The sequence below is a fragment of the Periplaneta americana genome, chromosome 17 (assembly GCF_040183065.1).
Source record: "Periplaneta americana isolate PAMFEO1 chromosome 17, P.americana_PAMFEO1_priV1, whole genome shotgun sequence".
NCBI lineage: Eukaryota > Metazoa > Arthropoda > Insecta > Blattodea > Blattidae > Periplaneta > Periplaneta americana.
This window is the reverse complement of record NC_091133.1, coordinates 19,067,537-19,091,016: the sequence shown is the minus strand read 5'-3', so window position 1 is coordinate 19,091,016 and position 23,480 is coordinate 19,067,537. Positions and strand designations below refer to the sequence as shown.

Sequence of the window (23,480 nt, the reverse complement as noted above, 5' to 3'; positions counted from 1 at the left end):
ATTCATAATATAATTATAATTACTTCATTTTTAAGTGCAAAATAAATAATTTCAATTCTGTTCATAAAATAAGGTTAAATTGCTAACATCAACAATGATTCCAGCATTACTATTCTTAACTGAAATTATTCATATTAGAAATTAATGCAGTCTTGCATCTGTTTTCCTGATTAGAAACATGACATTATCAAGTGTAAATTATAAGAATTACCATATTTTCAGGCGTATAAGACACACTTCTTACTTTGAAAATAGGTCTGAAAAACAGAGTGCATCTTATATGCTGATCCTGAGTTTGTGAATGGGTCACAGCTTCATGGGATGCTGTAAAAACTGAGACAGTGGTTAAATCATGTAAGAAGTGTGGCATTAGTAATTCACTGGATGGTAAACAGAACAATTTGTTGTATGAGGACTCAAATTCTGATTTAGAAGATACTTTAAGTGACTTTTCATTTAGGTCTGGAGATGAATTTCTGGGTTTTGACGAAGAAGATTGAAATGCATTCTTTCCTAGTTAGATCAGGTATTTGGTGAAAGTAGACCTATGTATTAGTTTATATTTGAAGTACTGTAAATCTGTTATAATATTCAATTTTTTCCCTAAAAAAATGTGTACAAAAAAGAATAAGGGGTATCTTATACACTAGCAAATATGACCGGGAAATATGATAGTTAATTTATTATAGCCTACTCATTTAAGCCACAGACTAATTGACATATGACCACCACTGTGATCCACAGACCACACTTTGAGGGAGAGAGGGGAAAAACCACAGAGACTCACACACAGGCAGATAGTTTTAATTTATAAAACTTACCTCCAGAGTGGCCTACGTAAAATGGCACAGTATATCTAACAAAATGTAATAATCAGGGAACGGATTTATATGGACTAAAAATATATGAAATATGTAAATATATATGTAGTTATTTTTACCAAAATATGGAATTAAATATGGATTTTTACCAAAATATGGAATTAAATATGGACTTAAAATTATAAAAAAATGACTATGTACGTTAAATATTGGTACATTTTAATCAAACTAAACAAAAAATATAATGGACGTACCTTATCTTCCAATGTAGTTTCAACAAAACACAATTTTTATTGTCTGTTACCATAACAATAGGTTACAAACATTTCTTTCAAGTGCTGAAAAGTGAATCTTCTTCTATTGTCTCTGAGGATAGATTTATACTGACTAAAAGAGCGTTCGACGTCACAAGAAGTAACTGGTACATAATTCAATTTCACAATGTCTGCTGGGGATAAGTCCAAGTCAATCTTCACTGTTGATTCACCACTCATCACAGCAACAACCTTTTGTAGTTCTTCATATCCAGGGTTTTTTGAAAGTACAGTGTCCACCTTAGCTCTTACTGCATCTGCAACTTTACCTCTACCACGATTCAGTTGTTCCACAGTACTATTTATAATTTCAAAACTTTCAGATAGTGAAATGTGCCTATTTTGGAGACTTTTGAGCGTTTTTATGATGCATGAAAATGTATGCTGAATGTGAGCTAAGTCATTCTTCACACTTATGTCACAGGTAACTGTTTTCGCAGTATCAATTGAGACTGCATCTTCAGAGTCCAATGCAAGGAGAACATTGTTAATAGAGTCTATATGTTCGGCATAATATTCAACTGCTTCTAGCCATGTACCCCATCTAGTTAAAATTGGCTTTGGTGGCAATGGAATTTCAGGGTACATTTCTTTCAACACGTTAACTCTACTGGGAGCTTTGAGAAATACTTTTTTCACTGATGAAATCAACAAATCTACTTTAGGGAAATTGTCTCTGACCACTTCTGCCACACGATGAAATGCATGCGCCACACAAGTAAAATGAGTCAATTTAGGATATACAACAGATAATGCTTGTCCAGCTTTGACCATATAAGGGGCAGCATCACTAATAAAGAATAACACATTATCGTACATAATATCCTTTGGCCACAGGATACCCATAGCTTCGTTGAACAGTTTAACTATAGTTTTGTTATTGCACTTTTCTAGAACATCACAATGTAAAAGAATTCGTTCAGAATATTGTTCACTTAACAAACCGATAACTACATTACCAACAAGTCTACCTTCTTTGTCGGGAGTCTCATCAATGGAAACCCAAATTGAACTATCTTTAATTTCATCTCTTATCTTCTGTATTGTCTCATCGTAGATGGATGGAGCATACGTCTTCCTAAGTGTTGACTCATCCGGGATTGTATGTTGAGTATATTTTTCAAGGAATTCCCTGAAGACCTTATTCTTTAGTTTGTAGAGAGGAATATCAGCAGAGATGAGAGAACGGCACAGGTCGATGTTAAACTCAGATCTTACATTCGATGTTGTTGGTTGTGTTAAAAACAATTGTCTCTGCTTGGAATTTAGTTGTTTGTTGGCCTGATGTTTACTAGTTGTAATGTGTTGTTGCACCAGGAACTTTTGTGTAGATGATACTGCACACTGACACAAATTACAAAATAATATTTTATTGTCAGTTGATAAACCATCTTCTTTAAATTCTGAAATGTAACTTGTTAGTTTTGATTTTAAATTGACTGAATGACGTACTTTTGGCATATTTACCGTCTTTATAGTATGATTTACAAAACTGAACCTATGTGTACTCTGACTGGCATTTAACTGTTGAGCTGCACAACTGAAGTCTGTTAAAAATTTTAAATTAAATTAATACAGTTTTGTAACTTACTTTCCCATTGTTGATAGGACTGCTAATTTTCAAATAACTCTGATGTTAAAGGGATTACTGAACATGTGTTTAAATCTCTATTGTTGAAATGTATTTTTAAAAGTTAATGGAATTTTGTTTTGTTTTATTGTTAAACCTAATATAATATGGACTGTTTTATATGAAATATGGAAAATATATGGAAATTAACGAAAATATGTACTAAACTCTAAAATATGGAAAAATATGGAAAATAAAAGTAGGATTTTTCAACCCTACACATTGTGAAACATAAAGATAATGCAAAATATAAATTATATTAGCTTTATAAGTAAATATGTATTTACATATAAATCCTTTCCCTGGTAATAATATTAAATAAAATAAAAGAAGAACATAAACATGAACAGGAACATATAGATGATGTGATATCTAGTATTTTTTTCTCGAATTGCAGGGAACTGCCAATAATGACTACAGATACTCTCATAAGTAATGTTTGTTTTGGAGCAAAATTTTGGTTGGTGTTGTGACAAGAAAATAATCTAAACTTCAAAGTAAAAACTATTAGATTCTATGGTCTTGAGTAAGGTTTGTTATCCCACAAAGGTACTGGTTTATGATGCGAAGAATTCGATGAATCTTCTTATGATTTGGATTCTCACTCTGAGACAGGAACAGAGGCTAAGGGTGTTCGAGAATAAGGTGCTCAGGAAAATATTTGGGGCTGAGAGGGATGAAGTTACAGGAGAATGGAGAAAGTTACACAACACAGAACTGCATGCATTGTATTCTTCACCTGACATAATTAGGAACATTAAATCCAGACATTTGAGATGGGCATGGCATGTAGCACATATGGGCGAATTCAGAAATGCATACAGAGTGTTAGTTGGGAGGCCGAAGGATAAAGATCTTTTGGGAGGCCAAGACGTAGATGGGAGAATAATGTAAAAATAGATTTGAGGAGGTGAGATATGATGGTAAAGACTGAATTAATCTTGCTCAGGATAGGGACAGATGGTAGACTTATGTGAGGGCAGCAATGAACCTCCGGGTTCCTTAAAAGCCATTTGTAAGTAAGAATTCGATGATACCCATGTTTATGGCTTCCAAAGTTCTTAAATTTTTTCCATGCAGGAAGTGGGGAATGGATCAAAACACGTGTTAATCTGAAGGCGCAAGATCAGAGCTATTTGCTGAGTGTAATAGCAGTTCAATTCCTCTCAATTCCTGAATTTTTCCACGGTTGTTTGAGCAGCATGGAGTCTCACAATGTCCTGTTGCAAATGAATTCTATTTCGATTATCTAATGTCGGGTATCTCTCTCAAAAGTTCATGAACTCGTTCTAGCTGTTGAGAATAAAGATCCGCATCAACTGCACAATACACATTTGGAATAAACTCCCAGTGAATCATGCCTTCAAAATTAAACCAGACACATAACATTACTTCGGGAATGAACTAATTTTAAAGATGAGTTTCGCAGACTGATGGGAATCGAGACACTGTTCAGAGTTGCAGTAATATACCCATTTTTCGTCGTGTGTGACAATTCTCCTGATAAATTATCATCCACGGGATTAGCAATAAGCTGACAACAGATATCCACTCTGCATTGAGCCTGTTCAGATGTCAAATTATGAGGTACAGATCTACAATTTTTGTATGATTTTCTAAGCATTTTACTGTGGTGATGTATTGCGTCTTTTGAAGCACCAAGTTCTTCTGACAACCTATGAGTACTTTCTTTGTGGATTTTCTTTCAAAACTCTGCATGTATTCTCAATATTCTATACCTTAGCTCTTCCACATGTTGTAAATACTGTATTTAATGTCGCCTTCTCCATTATTGAAATGCTGAAACCATCATTGTGCTACATACTCACTAATGACACCTTCACCCTCTACTTCTCATATTCTTCAAGCCGTGGCAGCAGGTTCTTGTTTTCAGTAGTGCTTTAGAAGGACTCTAATCTCAAACTTTATCGCCTCCATTTTATATTCTTTGTATTAACAATTGATGACTGTCACATGTTCACAATATACAATAATAACCATAGTGGTTCTCCACTGGTGCATTTAAATTAACAAGTTACTTATTTTTTTTAATAGCAGGCGCACACATACTTCCCCTCCCCCCACTCCCCAGAGTTAATATATTCATTATACCACTTATACTTACAATTTGCAATTTTGTGTTGTCTGTTTCCATTAACACTTAACGAAAACCTATCTCCTTGAGCTCATTCTTGGCAGCTTAAGAAATTTACACATTTACTGGCACCCACAGACTATGATGCGTTTTCAGAGGGTAAGACTTAGTACTCATAAGAGCAGTATGTCCAGCCAGAGAGGGGTGACAAAGTAAGTTGGTTGCCATGGCAACCCAACCATAACTAACTTGTTAGTTCTTGGCTACCTTTTCTGTGTCGGGTAGTGTTCTCAACCTAACACTGTGATTTCTTTAGTTTTCTTCACTTGTTTGAAGTGACATGTGTTGGCATGCATGCTATCGCAATGGTTTCAGGTCATTACGTCTAAGGACAGCAGGTCTACTGGACAATAGATCTAATAAAACATGAAGTCTAATAAAAAAATGTTCAATAACAACTCAAGTCTAAAAGAAAAATGTCTAATGCCTAAATGTCTAAACAAAATTCACATCTAACATGTAAATTTCTAAATAAAATGTATGTATAAACCTCAAGTAATTTTAACAATACTTACTAAAAAGTTGATATTGTTACAATAATGAACATACGTCTCCTTAGTAATACAGTACCTTGTCAGTTTCAGAAATGTTTTAGCAAAATGAGTACATATACTATAAATTCGTTTAAAGGTAAAAAAATTATTGTTCATAATAATTTTGACTACCACTTAAGATTGAGAAGTAGAACCAACAATAGGATCTACTGGAGATATTCACCCAGAGACGCTTGCAATGCTACTTGTGTCACCAATGAGGACTTGGATAACATTCAAGTCTACAAAGTGTGGAATGTGTTTAATTCTGTATTAAATGGACTCCAAAGAACTATAAATAGTGTTGAAGAATGACATTCGAAATTTCAGAAAATTGTTATATTTCATCATGCATCTATAGCTTATGGAAGTTTTTAGAATATACAGGAAAAAACAGACCAATGTAATAATGAAGTGCTCATAGCACAGCTCCTGGCAGAACATGGAAGAGTTCAGCATCCCATAAAGGAATCGTACCAAATTAATCAAAGGTAAGTAGAGAGAATGGTAACATTTTACCAGCAGTATAAAGATCGTGGAGAAATTGATTTGTACTTGAGAACTTTAAGCTACAGGCTGAAATTCTATGCTGTACCGGAAGATGAAAATGTAGATTAATCTATGTTTTCATTGCACAACTACTTCAACATTAGGCCTACTGTATTTTACTCCCGAGTTATATGTAATAAACAATAATATACAGGTAACAGATGTATTATTGTTATAATTTAGGCTTAATAGTATTAGACGTCATTGCAAGTTAGATTATGTAGTATTAGACATTTTTGTAAATTGGACTAGTTGTATTAGACTTGGTTCCAAAGACAAAATGACATTAGACTTATAAAATTAGACCTTCTATCATTAAACTTAAAATCCTTAGACCTACTGACCTCTAATCATCTCAATTTTTGGCGCCAGTTCACCAGTTGTAGCGTGGTCTTCAATGCTAGCACTTGGTATTTCTGTGATTATAATTGTATAGTTTTAGTTTTGATATGTAATTGCCAGTAATAAACAATGTGAAACAGGGAATTGTATCTATGATAGGAAGTGATTTGCATTGCAAAGGGCGAGAAGGAACCGAGAGGTGCAAACATGTAACAAAAAATTTATTTACTAGTGTTTCTTGTTTGTAAGATTATAGTCATTTCGTGAAATTGATATTAGGAACATAAATGGCTGTGTGGCAGTAGTTATTTCCTAGAGCTTTATTGTTGGCTGTTTAGTTTAGTAATCGGTGTCAAAATGGTAGTGTAGAACTGCAATAACATGGCAGACTTGAACAGTATCACATGAGCATTTTTCAAATCTGAGTTTTCTTTAGAATATGCTGTGCTTAAAGTGGCCAGTATGAGCAGGATATGCATATGAGATCTGGGAAAAAGCCAGTATGGTATAATGAGACTTTTTTATAATGTACTTTTATATAAGGTTATCATCCATTCCGGACAGTTTACATTTAATTGCATATTATGAATATGACAGAAGCTCCTTTACGTAGGTAATTTCAATTTTTCATATAAAGGGTCAACAACTTCCAATAATTTTGGATGGACAAGATTCAAACCTCGTTGACCGTGAGACACTTATGAGATCAGTATCTGTTTTAAATTGTATTAGACTACACACTGAGGCCAACAAGCAAAAGAAAGAAAGTAAGTGTGGACAGCTGTGGTTCCTGTTGTGTTTCGAATACAATTTTAAATGTGTTTTACTCTTTAAATAAATGTAGTAAGATATGAATAGGCAGTTATGTTCAGGCTAAGAGGTTATTTGCTGTTTTATAATTTAAGTTTTTAAATGGACCCAATGTTAGTCTATGACCTATTCCCTTTTGAAATTAATTTTTGTTAATAATTATTGATTTTCTTGAAATTATCGCCCCCACTCTTCCTGTACTCACTTACTTACAAACGGCTTTTAAGGAACCCACAGGTTCATTGCCGTCCTCACATAAGCCCGCCATCGGTCCCTATCCTGTGCAAGATTAATCCAGTCCCTATCGTCATATCCCACCTCCCTCAGATCCATTTTAATATTACCCTCCCATTTATGTCTCGGCCTCCCCAAAGGTCTTTTTCCCTCTGGCCTCCCAACTAACACTCTATATGCATTTCTGATTCGCCCACACATGCTACATGCCCTGCCCATCTCAAACGCCTGGATTTAATGTTCCTAATTATGTCAGGTGAAGAATACAATGCATGCAGTTCTGTGTTGTGTAACTTTCTCCATTCTCCTGTAACTTCATCCTTCCTGTATTTACTCTTATTAGTTGCATACCATCACTTCCTTTAAAACTACATCAAGCACTGATATAGAGAACTGTATCGGGTTCAAAGAGCTGGAAAAAAACTCGAATAAATTACAGATGCTTTAAGAGAAATCTTATGACTGCACACTGATATACAAACATTAAGGTGAGTTTTATTTTAATTGATAAAGTAGACTAGTTTGAAGTAAGAAACACTAATAAACAAATTTTTGTGACATGTTTGCACCTCTCGGTTCCTTCTCACCCTTTGCAATGCAATATCACTTCCTATCCTAGATATGATTCTCTGTTTCACAGTGTTTATTACTGGCAATTACATATCAAAACTGAAACTATCGAATGTTAATAATAATAATAATAATAATAATAATAATAATAATAATATCATTATTATTAGAGATTCTATACTTTGCGTAAAAATGGTGTGACAAGTCTCCTGTTCAATTATTTCAGAGCCGTGCCTGCCACAGCTTCCTGTAAACTGCATTGCCCAACTAAAAAAAAAATCACTAAAATCTTACAAAACACCAAACTTTAAAAAGTTACATTACTTATGAGATCCCTAATACAGTACCGGTATACAGATTGTTAACTACTTTCCTCTCCAAATAAGAACATTCTTTGACATTTTTCATTTCTCTATTTTGTATAACTATTTTTGTTCACTGTTTTGACATCTATCACTCTGCAATGGAAGGTACTTTGTGTAACAAATAGAATCTTTTTTACAGAAATGCATAGGCCTACATAACTGATTAAGTTATAATCATTCTATGTAAGAAAATACGTACGTCTTATTTCATCCTGTGATCTCACCATAAAAATTAATGTCTGAAGTTCATTATATTCATGCATTTTTAAACTCTAATGTCAAAAGCCTCATATAGCCCTCTTTGTCAAAAACGTACCTGTAAGCTTCATAACGCATGACTATTTCTTCTATTTCTTGTTTATACAAACGGGTCAACATGGCATTGAAACAATCCAACTCTGGTAACCTGAACATCTCCCACCGTAATTTGTGGTCCAAATCTTGTGAAGCTCTTGAATATACAGTCAACCAGTGTGGGATCACTACAAAAAAAAAAAAAAAAAAGCACATGACAAGTCAATTTACAATTACCTAATAAAAAAATTTAAATATAAGAACTATTTTAATTTATTAATATACAGTACAATATGTTTCCAATTATTTGTACATAGTTACCGATTATGTTCATCTTTTCTTTCTCCTTTTCTCTTTATGAATACCTTTTGTTTTGTCCATGTATGACATAATAATAATAATAATAATAATAATAATAATAATAATAATAATAATAATAATAATAATAATAATAAACAATTTTAATATCCTTCATCTGTGTGTATGCTTCTCTCTGCTCCTTTATATACTACATGCTCCATTACCTTGGATTAATACTACATTCGCTCATTTATCATTATTAATAATAAATTGTAGAAATTTATATGCCTAATGGTAATATGAGGTACACAGTACAAGATGGACAAAATATAATTTTATAATTTGGTTATAACTTATGGAAGGAAATGTTGTCTGTGAAATTGACAAAATACTTAGCATAATTCCTGATTAGATGGTCTTTTTCACAGGCCAGTTTGTTATTTATAAAACAGCACCTATTAAAATGTCTCTTTCCTTAGCTATTATTTTACATTCAAAGAGAAAGTGGTCTACTGTTTGGCTGCCATAATAACAAGGACATAACAGGGTTTTCTGAACGTTTGTAGGTACCGTGATCTATAACCATTGTTGTGAATTTTTAAGTTTTATCTTCATTTTTAGTCTGCTATTCTCAGAAAGATGGATTTTGTTACTGCATCTTTGGTTGTTTTGTCCCATTCACTTTTCTTAATATGATATTACTTATTTCATTCATTATCACACTTTTAGGGATCATATTATAGTAATCTTCAAGATCTCTGCTGGTCACCGCATCCTTCACGAATTTGTCAGCCAGCCCAATTCCAACAGTTCCAACATGCACTTTTCTCTTAATTTTTCCAATGAGGCTCGAATGGTTTTTTTTTTTTGGAGTGAATGCAGCATGATCTGACTGTTGATGTCAATCATAGTCTAGCTGATCTTAGTTGGTTTCCTGCATGTGCTTTTAAAATTGCAATTTGCTCCACTTGAATGTCTGAGCACTTCGCATTTAACTTGTATTTCAGTTGGTGTGTGAATTCACTTCATCTGTATATGGCTATACTGCAGCCTACTCCATCTGTACTCTTCCTCCTATCAGTGTATATTTATAACATGTATGTCGTTCCTTCATTCTCTTCATTGGGCTTGATCGAGTTGAATAAGATCAATATTTTCCATATTATTGTCGATCTTGCTTCTCTGACATTCCATTCCTCTCATATATTGGGTAACGTGACTGAAAAATACCAAAGAATTTTCTCTCACGAATTTCGAGAGAAGACTGACGTGGCTGAATCTACTGAATGTTTACTAATTCCAAGGAGTGATTGCCATCCCTATCCATCCACATGAGAATTCTCTCTTCTTTCATGTGACTGAACATTAGTAATCATGTCATTTGCAAAATTTGTGTAACAAATGGACGATTGAGAACGTCAAAATTAAAGCACTATTTAATGCATATTCTGCATTTAATAATATAATGCAATGTCTCTGCCATAGTAATCAGCCACTATACACTCACCTTGCTTTACAGCATTCTCTACAAGAATCAATGAATCTTTGATAACACGGCTAATGTCAGGTATGTTACAGGACAAAACAATGGATCTTTATTCTTTATATTAGATATTCTTTAAACAGTGCATGCATCCTAGAATAATAACAGAAATAATTTCAGATCAAAAAAGAACAAATATTTTAAATATCTTAATATTAGATCTGTTACCTAAGATAATATAAAGATAATAACTTCTTCAGTAATTAACAGAAAAGCATTCTTTCAATAACAATTATCTTAGCAGATTGCCCTTAAGGCGAAGATATTTGAACCTTAGGTAATTATAAAAAATTAGGCACTGTTTTGTATGATGTAACAGACATGACATGGAGTAACAGATCTGACAGGTAACAAACATGACAAAGCAAACATAAGTATGTGCTAACCTAATCTTTTTTGTGCTTAAAAATCTTTAAAATAGCAACGAAACGACTGCATACGTGTACTAATATTCCTCTTGATCTTGACTTTATATGTTGTTATTTGTGGAAAACACAACACAAACAGATCTGACAGAGTAAAAATGTACACTTAGACTAAAACACAAAGCAAGAGCATGACACACAAACTCGCCAAATCAAAATGGGTGAAAATAGCAGTCCAATCAACATGACTCTTTGTATGTCATCTTGGCTTGTGCTGACATCTATGGAATTTTTTTAACTGTGTATACATAGTAACAGAATAGTGTCACAGACCTCACTGATTTGTTGGACTAGAGTAATTTATGCAGCATATTTAAGAAAATATAATATCAAATGTTTCTTTAATTTTTTTCTCAATTACATTATTAATAAAACCTTTATCTGGACATAATCATACTACATTTTAAATACTTAGCTGGTACGGACACAGCATTTTAGCTGTTACTATGATTATTTTATTCTCGTGAAATATTTCACATGAAGGAAATAATTCTTGTGACGTTTACTACATTAATATTGAAACTACTCACTGTTAGGAATTTATAAGTCTATCGTTATAAATGCAATAATGGGAAGGGTATGAATTGATGGACATCACTTATTACATAAATTCTGCAAATGACCCAATCACTTTCTCACCTCAGAGATATCTCCTACTTTTCTGAGTTAGCTTTGGAGGTGACGCCAGTCAGTAAAATGATACGATTCATGGTGGTAGCAAGACCAAGAAGGGCTCGTAAAGTGTGTAGAGATACTGCGCAGAAAGACTAAAGAACTATAAATATTCGAAAGAAAATTTTCGGTGGATGACAGACCATTTTCTTGGTCAGCAGGAAGAGAAGAGAACTGGTACTTACTTATTTACAAATGGCTTTTAAGTAACCTGGAGGTTCATTGCCGCCCTCACATGAGCCTGCCATCAGCCCCTATCCTGTGCAAGATTAATGCAGTCTCTATCATTATATCCCCCTCCCTCAAATCCATTTTAATATTATCTTCCCATCTACTTCTCAGCCTCCCTAAAGATCTTTTTTCTCCAGTCTCCCAACTAACACTCTATATGCATTTCTTGATTTGCATATACATGCTACATGCCCTGCCCACCTCAAACGTCTGGATTTAATGTTCCTAATTATGTCAGGTGAAGAATACAATGCATGCAGTTCTGCGTTGTGTAACTTTCTCCATTCTCCTGTAACTTCATCCCTTTTAGCCCCAAATATTTTCCTCAGAACCTTATTCTCAAACACTCTTAATCTCTGTTCCTCTCTCGAAGTGAGAGTCTAAGTTTCACAACCATATAGAACAACCGGTAATATAACTGTTTTATAAATTCTAACTTTCAGATTTTTTGACAGCAGACTAGATGACAAAAGCTTCTCAACCGAATAATAACAGGCTTTTCCCATATTTATTCTGCGTTTAATTTCCTCTCGAGTGTCATTTATATTTGTTACTGTTGCTCCAAGATATTTGAATTTTTCCACCTCTTCGAAGGATAAATCTCCAATTTTTGTGTTTCTATATCGTGCAATATTCTGGTCACGAGACATAATCATATACTTAGTCTTTTCGGGATTTACTTTCAAACCTATCGCTTTACTTGCTTCAAGTAAAATTTCCGTGTTTTCCCTAATCGTTCGTGGATTTTCTCCTAACATATTCACGTCATCCACATAGACAAGAAGCTGATGTAACCCATTCAATTCCAAACCTTGTCTGTTATCCTGAACTTTCCTAATGGCATATTCTAGAGCGAAGTTAAAAAGTAAAGGTGACGACAGTGCATGTCCTTGCTTTATCCTGCAGTGAACTGGAAAAGCATCAGATAGAAACTGGCCTATACGGACTCTACTGTAAGTTTCACTGAGACATATTTTAATTAATCACACTAGTTTCTTGGGAATACCAAAGAAAATTGGTGCTCTTACAAATATAGAAAAAATGCATATCTCCTAGTGGTATATTGGTAACCTTTAATTTAAAACTCGAGTGGGTGAAGACATCAGTGTTCATAGCACAACTGTGTCAAAGACAATTTCATTTGTTTGGACAGAAATATTGAGGAAAAATGGCTTAAGTTTACTATTTTGTAGACATTGGTCTACGACTCAGCTGTACCAAATTTTAGCTTTCTGTAAATAATTGTATTTTAGTCATACATGGTTATCCTGCCATATTTGACTTGTTTTTCTTCTTGTACATTTATAGTCATTTTCTTTCATTAAATATGGTATTGTATCTATTAGGGAGTCAATGAATATATATATATATATATATATATATACCAATTACTAATTAATTAATAGAATGTTTTAATTGGCAGACCAAGAATTGGGAGATAGAGTAACATAGTCAGGGATTTGAGGGCAGTATACTAAGAGAAGAACTATTTTAAAAAGGGAACTCAGGAAGGATGACATGTTGTGCTTATGTCCAGGTAGCAATGAGCTTCTGAGTTTCATAATGCCAGTAAGTTATTATTATTATTATTATTATTATTATTATTATTATTATTATTATTATTATTATTATTTTTTTAAATATAAATCATTTTTAATCTAGTACAGCTATTTTTTTTTAATTTTCTAAAAGTATAATGTAAACACTGTGATGATGAAAATGATTCTTTATCGACGCATAGTTATGATGCGCTGGATGTCTAAAATAATTTTCGAATGGCGTTAGTGGATCACATTCTTACTACAAATGACGAAATAGTGATATTTTATTCTACATACGTTTTATTTTAATTGAATACTGTTGAACTCAATATAAAAATTTCTTTAGTAAAAGCATGATTGATTAATTTATTATTATTATTATTATTATTATTATTGTTGTTGTTGTTGTTGTTATAGCAATAACAGTATCTTGAAAATCATAACAAAGCTGAAGGCAGTATATCCCTTCCACTTACATATTCATATATGATTGTGTTCAGTATAATTGAAGACTTGTCATTCTAATTCTAAAGAAAATAATAATAATTATATGTCTTCTTCACTTACATCGCCTTATAAACAAATGCAGAGTAAGGCTCTGTGCATCAGTAGTGGATTTTAGGTGATCAGCAAAAGCTGGAAGTTTGTAAAAGCCTGATACAATCCATTACTTACTTCCTGTCCTCTCGTACCACAACAAAACATAACTTTCCCAGACAGGGAAGCTGGAGTGAGGAATTGAGGGGTGGTCTGCAATGACTCAATCTTTTTAATAGCACCCAGACCTGTTAGATGGTGTTCCTTTCAATTAGTCAATAAATTGCTTTCTTATAAGTGTTAACATTTTAAATGTATATATTGTAGTTACTTAACTTCCAAATTTATAATAGAAGGATTGCTTTTGCCATTCGTTAGATCCAATAATTTTTTCTCCCATTCTATCAATTCGATGGATTTGTTCCTTGTCTCCTTCAAGTCTATATTACCATGAGAAGTATCCTCGAGTACTACTCCGGCTGCTGTTACTATGATTTTGAACTTTGGAACCATATACATAGTATATACAAAAGTTATGCAGTTATTATAATGCTATTTGGTAATAGAATTTTTCTTGAAATTGTATTATCATTCCTAAGATAGAAAATCACTAACAGTAATCTGTAAGTTGATCTTACCACAATTCAAATCTTTGCATAGTGCAAAACAACTACGAGTACTTCAAATGATGATGTGTGGTGACTGATGACAACTCTGAAGACTGCATGATGGAGGACTATGTAAATTATCTAGGGATTGAAGCTGCAAAGGTGATGTTACAAAACCTTGGAGAAATATAGGATTAAAGCAGATAGTGTACAAATAGTAGGTCAAGGCAATGCAGGTAGACATGTTTATGACATGTGTGACGAATTTATTGAAAAATTAGCTAACAAATTCTGCCACCTCCATAACCATCATCATATTACCAAACAACAAACCCCTTTTTAGGCAATTTTTCTGTGTCCAACATGCTGTTTAAGATTTTCATTGGGTTAATGGTCACTCTACATTGCACCCTTTCATGGCTTACATTGAATACAGTCATCCCATATCTATGTGTATCATTAGTAATATGGAACATAGCACTATAATTGTCCATTACTTTCAACAAGTTGTAGGCCTAACTGAGGATCTTAGGGGAAAGTATCCTGATCTACAAAAGATACTTTATTTTTCTGATGGTGCTGCTAGTACAAAAACAACAAGAATTTCACAAGTATGCTGATCCATAAAAAGAGACTTCCTTAGTTTAGAGCAGTGCTCGCCAGCACTCGCTGAAATGGGTAACGGGTATCCAGAGCGACATCAAATGCACTGTCATGCAGCAGGCAGAGAGGGCTAGAGCATACCTGCCAGCAGCTACAGTGCACCATAGTGCAGTCTCTTATCCGTGGGTAAGAGACGCTAGCCTGTGCATGCTCTGTGCTAACGACTCCTGGTTTAGAGGCTAAATGGCATTTCTTTGCACGAAGTTCATGGCAAGGGTGCATATGATGGAATTGGTGGAACAGTTAAACGACTTGCAGCTAATGACAGTTTACAATGCCCATTTGGAAATTTTTAAATTTGCATATGAACACATAACATGCATCCAGTTTTTTTTAAAGAGAAAATATAATGTAGCATATGTGTAGAACAGCAAATGGTGTTTTGATATGGTCCTTGAAAAGTCGAGAAGTCGCACAACACTCAGGATTATACACATAGAATTACATTTCTCCATCCAAAAGTTTCAGCTGTTTCTTTCTTCTGGCCCACCCATACTGGATCCAACATAAATGGCCTATATCCTCTATACAGTTCCAGAACTAAATGATGGTACCTGGCAGAAAGACTTCATAAAGGATATTCTAATGTTGTTTGCGAGCAAACTTCATCTCTATTAAATGTCACCAAGAAACATAACTTAGGAACATTTTTATCAATTATTATAATTGTAATAATATATTGTATGTGTTTTTCTCATCATCAATAATGTAATTTCCAGAGTTTTAAAACATTTAGAGAATTTGAAGCTCTTAAGTTCGTTACTTACAAACTAATGTCAGTAAAAAAAAATTGTAGCAAGTACCTAGATATCACTTTGAAACTTTGTACACAGACTGTCATAAGTGTAAAAAAGTATGCGAAAAATAAAATATTAGTGGAAGCTACTACACACTGATTTTTTTAACAGCTGAAAATGCCATTTTTACGATATATTTTAGTTTCTATTTTTGCCACTTTCTGGTCATTTTACCTCTATGTCTGGTTAGCTGTATTAGGACAGTTTTTTCCCCCTGTAATACATGTACATATGTAGATTCCACTGCACTGGAAATAAAAACTAGACCACATTTTCGTACCTACATGGAAAATAAATTTCTAAAATTCAATATTTTCACAAAATTTCGGAAAAGTTTCTTGCCTATTATATGTTTAATAACCAGTGTTAGGAACACGTTTTTTCTGTAATAAACTACAACATTCAGTGATAAAATGTATAAAAATAAATGCAATGATTGATGACTTAGTTGTTGTTAAAAAATATTACATATTAGTCGAAAAATATGGGTTCTAGAAGTTTGGACAGCCCTGGTTCTTAAACTAATTGCAATGAATGCGTTTCCTGTCGGGTTTACAAGTTCTTTAATGTGAACTAACTTTCTGCAAAAAAAAAAAAAAAAAAAAAAAGGGCCAATTTGGTTGTGTAGATGCAACACCTTTTGGTTGAGTTGACATGGAATAACCCTTATGTTATTAGCATACCTTCATTTAAATACGGATTTGCAGGAACCAATACACTATGAGGATGAAAATGGGTGTGTCTGGGGGGAGGTGCTAGCATCCGTGGCTGTACCTCCATATGAATTCTCACTTCTGGCTGGTAGATATAATGAGGAGCACAGGGATGTTCATACTGGGCTTGGCGAGTGATGTGACTGAAAATATACAAAGTAATATATTTATATACTGACCATAGGTACAGATGTAGATAAAAGAATATATTTTACATCAGTTACCATAATAATGAAGAGTCTCAAGTCAGATGTGACTATTCCACAACATCACATCTTCTTATCATAATCTACTTCGTGGTCAACATGAAAAATTCTTTCTTTAATTGCTGAAGAATATTATATGACATAAATCAACATTATTCTCTATGAATGGTATGTCTGGTTAATCGTGTTATATAGTCCATTTATAAATTTCAGTCATTTGATTTTAGGTTAAGCATATTCTTTTTAAATAAGTCAATACTTCATGATTTAATGACATTAAATAAATCATATCACGAACTAATCCCATTTATTACACTTGAGACACAAAACAAACATGTTTTGGTAACTCAGGCTACACATATAACCACTATTTACAAAGATCTAAATTTTGAATGGTGTGAACAACATTCAGAGATCATTTATCTCCCTTCAGAGACAGATAAAGTTAAAGAATAAAATGACAGAAAAGTTTAGTACCTAATCTCTCATAAACAATAAAATTACTTACCTTTTATATATCCAAATTTGTGAACATTAGCTTTGTCAATAAAATTGTACATGTAGGCTGCATTCAGCCAGGACAGCACTAACTCAGCTATTAAAGTTTGATGAGTGGCAGCAGCGGTGAAGGGCTGAACTACCTGATTCCAAATTATCCACTGTGTTTACAAAAAATCACACCCTTGTTCCTTCACTGAGTGAGCAGTGGAAGTGCAGTGAAAAAAATTTTGTCTAGATGTAATAATGGGTTATAAACGTTTTTATCTTAATAGACATTACAATAGCACACATTCAAATTTTGATAACAGGTATCCAAAACATTCTCAATCAAGGGCAAAAAATTGGAAATGTTGTTGTTGTTTTCTAATGCCAGGTGTTTGACAATAAAGTCATTTGACCTTTTGCACTCCAATATTTTTCGAAGATATTATCATGGTCAGCCACTGAAGCACAGATTTTGAGGTGTGAAATTAGCAAGTTGTAGCCGATTTAAGTGAACACCATATTTTAACATTTTGGTGGCTACTTCATTCACACACAACCCCCAGAATGTCTGGAGGACCACACCTGCTGTTGGTCGACGGGTCCATTGGACCTAGCTGGGAGATCTTAAATTGGAAATGTTAAAAGTGTGCATAATATCTGAACAGAAAGTAATGTATTCCACTGTACTTCAAAACGAATTGACAACAAAAGAATCGTACCACAAAGTAGAAATTAAGTCATGAGAAGAAATGCCTTCTAGCTGTATGTGACACTTTAGTTTCTAAATTCCCAAATTCAAAACAGAGGGCAGGTGAAATAACAGAACAAATCAACTTGCTTGCATTGATATGATTTTGCAGAAGAGTAGCAGAGTCCACCCTTCAACTTAAAATACCAGTAATATGTGTTAGTTCTGTTACTTAATATTGAAATAATAATAATAATAATAATAATAATAATAATAATAATAATAATAATAATAATAATAATAATAATAATAACAATAGCAATAATAGGCTAAATAACTTAATAATAAATTACAAATCATTCAGCTTCAATACTGTAAAATGCATTGTGGCTCTCGGCAAATTACTATTTCTCATTTTTGGTTCTGCTCTAATTTCTAGTGAGTACCACTGGATTAGGAGGTGAAGTAGCATGGTGACGATTAATAAGAAGAAGAATGGAGATGACAATTGATCTGTAGGAGAAGGTGAAGAAGCATGGTGACAAGTAATAAGGTTGGAGATGATTATTGATCAGGAGGTGGTGTAGGAGCACAGTGATGACGAAGGGGATGCCATTCGATCAGGAGGAAGAGGATAGCAGCTGCAATTTGCTTCTCCCTAATTCTTCCTAATTTTATACCCTGCTGTGTATTAAATTGGTATTTCTTGCTTTCTTACACCTGTTCATGTTAGTTGCTGAGTAGAATCACTCACTGCAAATTACTCAGTAATCTCACAGTTCTTTTAATTGAAACTTGTTTTCCTTTTCACTTCAGTAGAAATCCATTTTCAAAATAACATAATATAAAATGAGACCGAATTATGACTGTACACAATATTCAGAGTGATTCACTCGCTATATGTCCCAAACTGTTGCCTATGAAACCTGTGAATTACTTTAAGTTTGCCTTAAAAATTGATTTGCACACTAACATGTATCATTACAAGTACTTATATTTGTTACTCTAAATCGGAAAATTTAATTTAATACTCACTTTACATAATAAACACCATATTCTGGAGATTCTATTCTTTCCCAGCCAGTTGGAAGACCTTCTTTCTCAAGTGGATGGCTCCAATGAGTCGTTTTAGTGTTATGATCAATATAATACTTTCGTCCACGCATAGTATAATCTATAGACCATCCTGGAGGCAATGGCAGTTCTTCTGCTTGATCTATACCTGTGGCTGAAGTAAACATTACATAATTTACATTTCATATCTACTCTCTTCACCTCAGCCTCTTCCTTTCAACAGGTTTCTACAGAATTTTCTAATTTTTTTCCCTGACAATTTTCATAAAGTTCCCTAACCAAAAATTTCATTTAAATTGTGCAGTACTGGTACATGTTTTCGGCCTCCTCTTCCCCTTCGGCAATCTTATCCAATCTCTGAAGATAAACCAAGAAAGTAAACTTTTATCAATAATATCAAGCAAAAACTTACTAAAAACTTTAGATTCATCAACCATTTACTTCTCTAACTATGAAATTTCCCCAGAAACTACAAAAAATGTGTATCCATTTGAAACACTGTTCACTTTCTTGTGTCGTCCTGTGAATTTTTTATTTCAAAATCTATAATTACAAGCAATATGTTAAAACAAGCTAAAGTAGTAATACTTCACAGCTAACAGATACAGTACTATGGAACTTGAAATCCAGACGTTTGAGATGGGCAGGGCATGTAGCACGTATGGGTGAATCCAGAAATGCATATAGAGTGTTAGTTGGGAGACCGGAGGGAAAAAGACCTTTAGGGAGGCCGAGACGTAGATGGGAGGATACTATTAAAATGGATTTGAGGGAGGTGGGGTATGATGATAGAGACTGGCTTAATCTTGCACAGGATAGGGACCGATGGCGGGCTTATGTGAGGGCGGCAATGAACCTTCGGGTTCCTTAAAAGCCATTTGTAAGTAAGTAAGTATAATGATTAAAAATCAATACAGTATTAACAATGCTATAAAAAATATATTAATAACATATAATTAGTTTATGTGCATATTAGTAATATACAATATTCACATAATTTTACCTTGGGAAGAAGCTTGCTCTCCTTGTCCTTGCTGATGAGTTGGTGAGTGTGTCGGTACTGGTAGACTGTGGATATTATGACGAGGGTGATGGAGTGAGTGAGGTGATACCAAATGTTGACCAAATGGTACTGATACCTAAATGTAAAACATAATAATTCATAAATAACCTTGGCAATTTACAAAATAAGCTGATTTAATTAGCTCAATTTCAAGAAGAATTTAGAGTAATGTCTTAACAAGAAAATTAATAAATAAATTCTATTAGGTAGATATCATTTTTCTCTAATTGAAAAGTGTATTCTTAGATAACTGAATGAAACGATTAGTATCTAAATTTTTACTGCATTTACTTCCAAATTTGAAGTCCTAAATTCAAATCATGCCAAATTCAAGTCAAATTTACATGGGATAAAGTCGCTTATGTCAAAAATTGTCAGGGATTGACTGAGTTTCGATAAGAATGGTCCCTAACTGTTCTCTTTTTCTGTTTGTAAATAGTCATGTCTCCCTCATAATCACTCCCACCTAATTCTTTTTCCTGTCTTCCCTCCCACATGAGCTAATAGAGAAGAATATGCCAAAATCAGAAAGTCAATATTAATAATTTCATTACCCAGATCCCAATGTCTTATCTTTGTTCCATTTTCCTTCAGCTCTCTTTCTCTCAACTGGAGAAGAAAATAATACTGAAGAATCTGTTTTGTTTAAAATATAAACACTAATCTGATTGCGGTATACATGCAGTTAAATGACTGTGACACTGTGAAATTACCAAGTCAACAAATTAATTTCACAACGAAAGTGCCTATCATATAAATTATGTCTTCCTGTTTATGAAATTAATGTAAGAGTTTATTATGACATACTTTAATAATTTTATATCTGTGATCGGTACTGAAATTTTGGTACAAATCTTTCAGCTATGACTTCTACGTTCTGACACTGGGTTCATATGAGGAAAACCATTAGCTTCAAGTTGATACCTCATGAAAGTATTGCACCAATGGAGCAATGTAACCTTCGATAAGTTGGTTTAAGGCTGGCCCACAATAAACTGGGAACGAGAACAGGAAGTGAAGAATGTGAACGTGAAGATTTTTTATTCACAAATATGTGAATTCGATATTACACATTCTGATGTTATTTGTGTATAATGGACCAATTGCGTTCTCTCATCAGGACAAGACAGCCAACAAGAACACAGGTTAACCAACTTCAAAATTTATGGCACGGAATATTTAAGAATTCAATTCACGTGGTAGTCTGGTCATATATACATGTAGCATATATTGGAAGTAATTCTACTGCATTTCTGAGTTAGTTACAAGCAATAGATGAAGAAATTATGTTACAGTCTCCTTGCTACAAAATATACGACGACCAAAGAGGTTTTTGATGACAACAGAGTGAATCTAGTAGGCTGTGATCGGAAACGGGAATGACAAAGTTAAAAGTTCGTCAACTTTCATGTTCCTGTTCCCAGGCTCCAGAAAGCTTTTTGTTAATTGTGAATGCTCACATTTAAATATATTTATAGTCGCGACGCTGTTATTCCCGGCATGACTCCTCCTCTTTGTTTACATCTTAGTAAGTCAAGGCTCTATAATGTCTAGGTAGGTAGTATCATTCGCCATTTTTGTTCTTTCGTTGCCAAGCTACCAGACGAGGGATCTATTTGCCACACCGTTAAACATTATCATGTCGTAGCTCTTATGATGATAAATCAAATGCACTGTAATTCAGCAAATAATTGAGCGGCAAATAATGTCGTGTGCTTTCTGTGAACGCCAACAAAAGAGCCAAAATGGTGGGCGATTATATTAAGTATTTATCCAGCCTTAAGAAATCCATAACATCTTCATCAGTGAATCACAAGACGCACATGTTTAAATGTAGCCGACCTGCAACGTGATTGGCTGCCGGAAATTAGAGCAATGGGACTATAATTTAACCATTTTTCATTATCCCTGTCGTTTCCATTGCTGGTTTATTGTGAACCAGCCTTTTGTATCGAACTGCAGGTCTGCAGATTTGAGTTCGAAATTGTTTTTCGAACGATTTTTACTGTTATGCTGTGGTGGTCATATTCCAGTTATTCATTTATTACTTGCACTCAATTCTACTCAATAAAATACATTAAATCATACAAAATATAGAAATCTTTAAAAATAATGAACTTAAATAATTTCAGCTACCGGTACTACAATATATTATTAATAAACTTCGTGTCATTAACTTCTGCTTCTCAAACTATTCTACAGTATAAACACAATATAACATTATAAGATGTTAAGTCATGTCATTTGCACCGAAATAATATATTTATCATTTCACTCGCACAGGTCTGTCCATAAACAAATCCATATCTTGTTTCATTTGTACTGAATAGTTTTTAAAATTGATGATTGATGCATTAAAGTTATGACGCTTTTTATAGTATAAAATAGGGATCATTTTATTATTTGCATATGTTGTTCATTGAGTTGGATTGGAATTCAATTTCAGGGGGGGGGGGCATTACAACCCAGCACTGCAGCCTTTAAAAATCTATTGCACTAACCCTCAAGCTAGGCACATCCTCAAACCCACACTGGCTGACAACACTAAGGTTAGTTGCATACCTAGGTTTTGAGCAGAGAAACCCACTCATCCCTAGACTAGCCCCTTCTATGCATCACCAGCTGGAATTCGGGGAATGCTATGGAATGATGACGAAATGGAGAAATGTTAACGAAATGATGTAGATGCCTAATATAGGGAAATGGAAGAACCCCAAGAAAAATCTCAACTGTGACATTGTCCACCACAGGTGTCACTATGAATTTTTCAATGAAAAATTTCAGACAGATCAGGACTCAAACTCGGACAACCTGCGTGACAGGCTGAAGGTTTGACCATTCAGCCACCACAGGGGTTTTCACTCATTCAGTTAGTTCTCTGTTATATTCACCATTCAATAATGTTTTTGAACAACCATAGCTATTTGAAGTAATAGAATTTCCATATACTGTAAATGATTTTGCATTATCATATCACCATTCTCTTATTTTCTTTCTTTCCTCAAGTTTGTTTCTTCAATGACAGAGACAGTCTTGAATCATTTCCCTTCCTGCAAGTCAAAGGTGCAACTATCAAGCGACATCATACATAAACCAAACTTCCTACATATGTAGGATATAAGAGGGAATTACTATACAGGGCTTTCATTTCAAAATTTCCCAGTCTAAATAACTAATTATTTAAATTGAATTCAATTTAAACAAAAAATACGTCAATTTAGATATTGAGGGAGAAGTCTGAAATCAGGCTTAATAGCATTTTAGATTTCACCTCCCACCCCCAGCCACCCCTCTTTAGAAATTTCAAATGGCACAC

The 23,480-nt window shown here is 33.8% G+C and overlaps 1 protein-coding gene across 2 annotated transcripts in view; it reads right to left on the bottom strand.

Moving 5' to 3' along the window:
• sav (scaffold protein salvador) overlaps nt 1-23,480 on the bottom strand; it is a 78,386-nt gene that overhangs the window by 17,947 nt on the left and 36,959 nt on the right. For both annotated transcript variants that reach the window (XM_069815561.1, XM_069815562.1), the window contains 4 exons: nt 20,105-20,240; nt 19,063-19,255; nt 16,618-16,790; nt 8,640-8,805 (listed from right to left, as the gene is read on the bottom strand). In XM_069815561.1, coding sequence (XP_069671662.1) covers nt 8,640-8,805; nt 16,618-16,790; nt 19,063-19,255; nt 20,105-20,240 — 668 coding nt within the window. The remainder of the gene's footprint in view (nt 1-8,639; nt 8,806-16,617; nt 16,791-19,062; nt 19,256-20,104; nt 20,241-23,480) is intronic.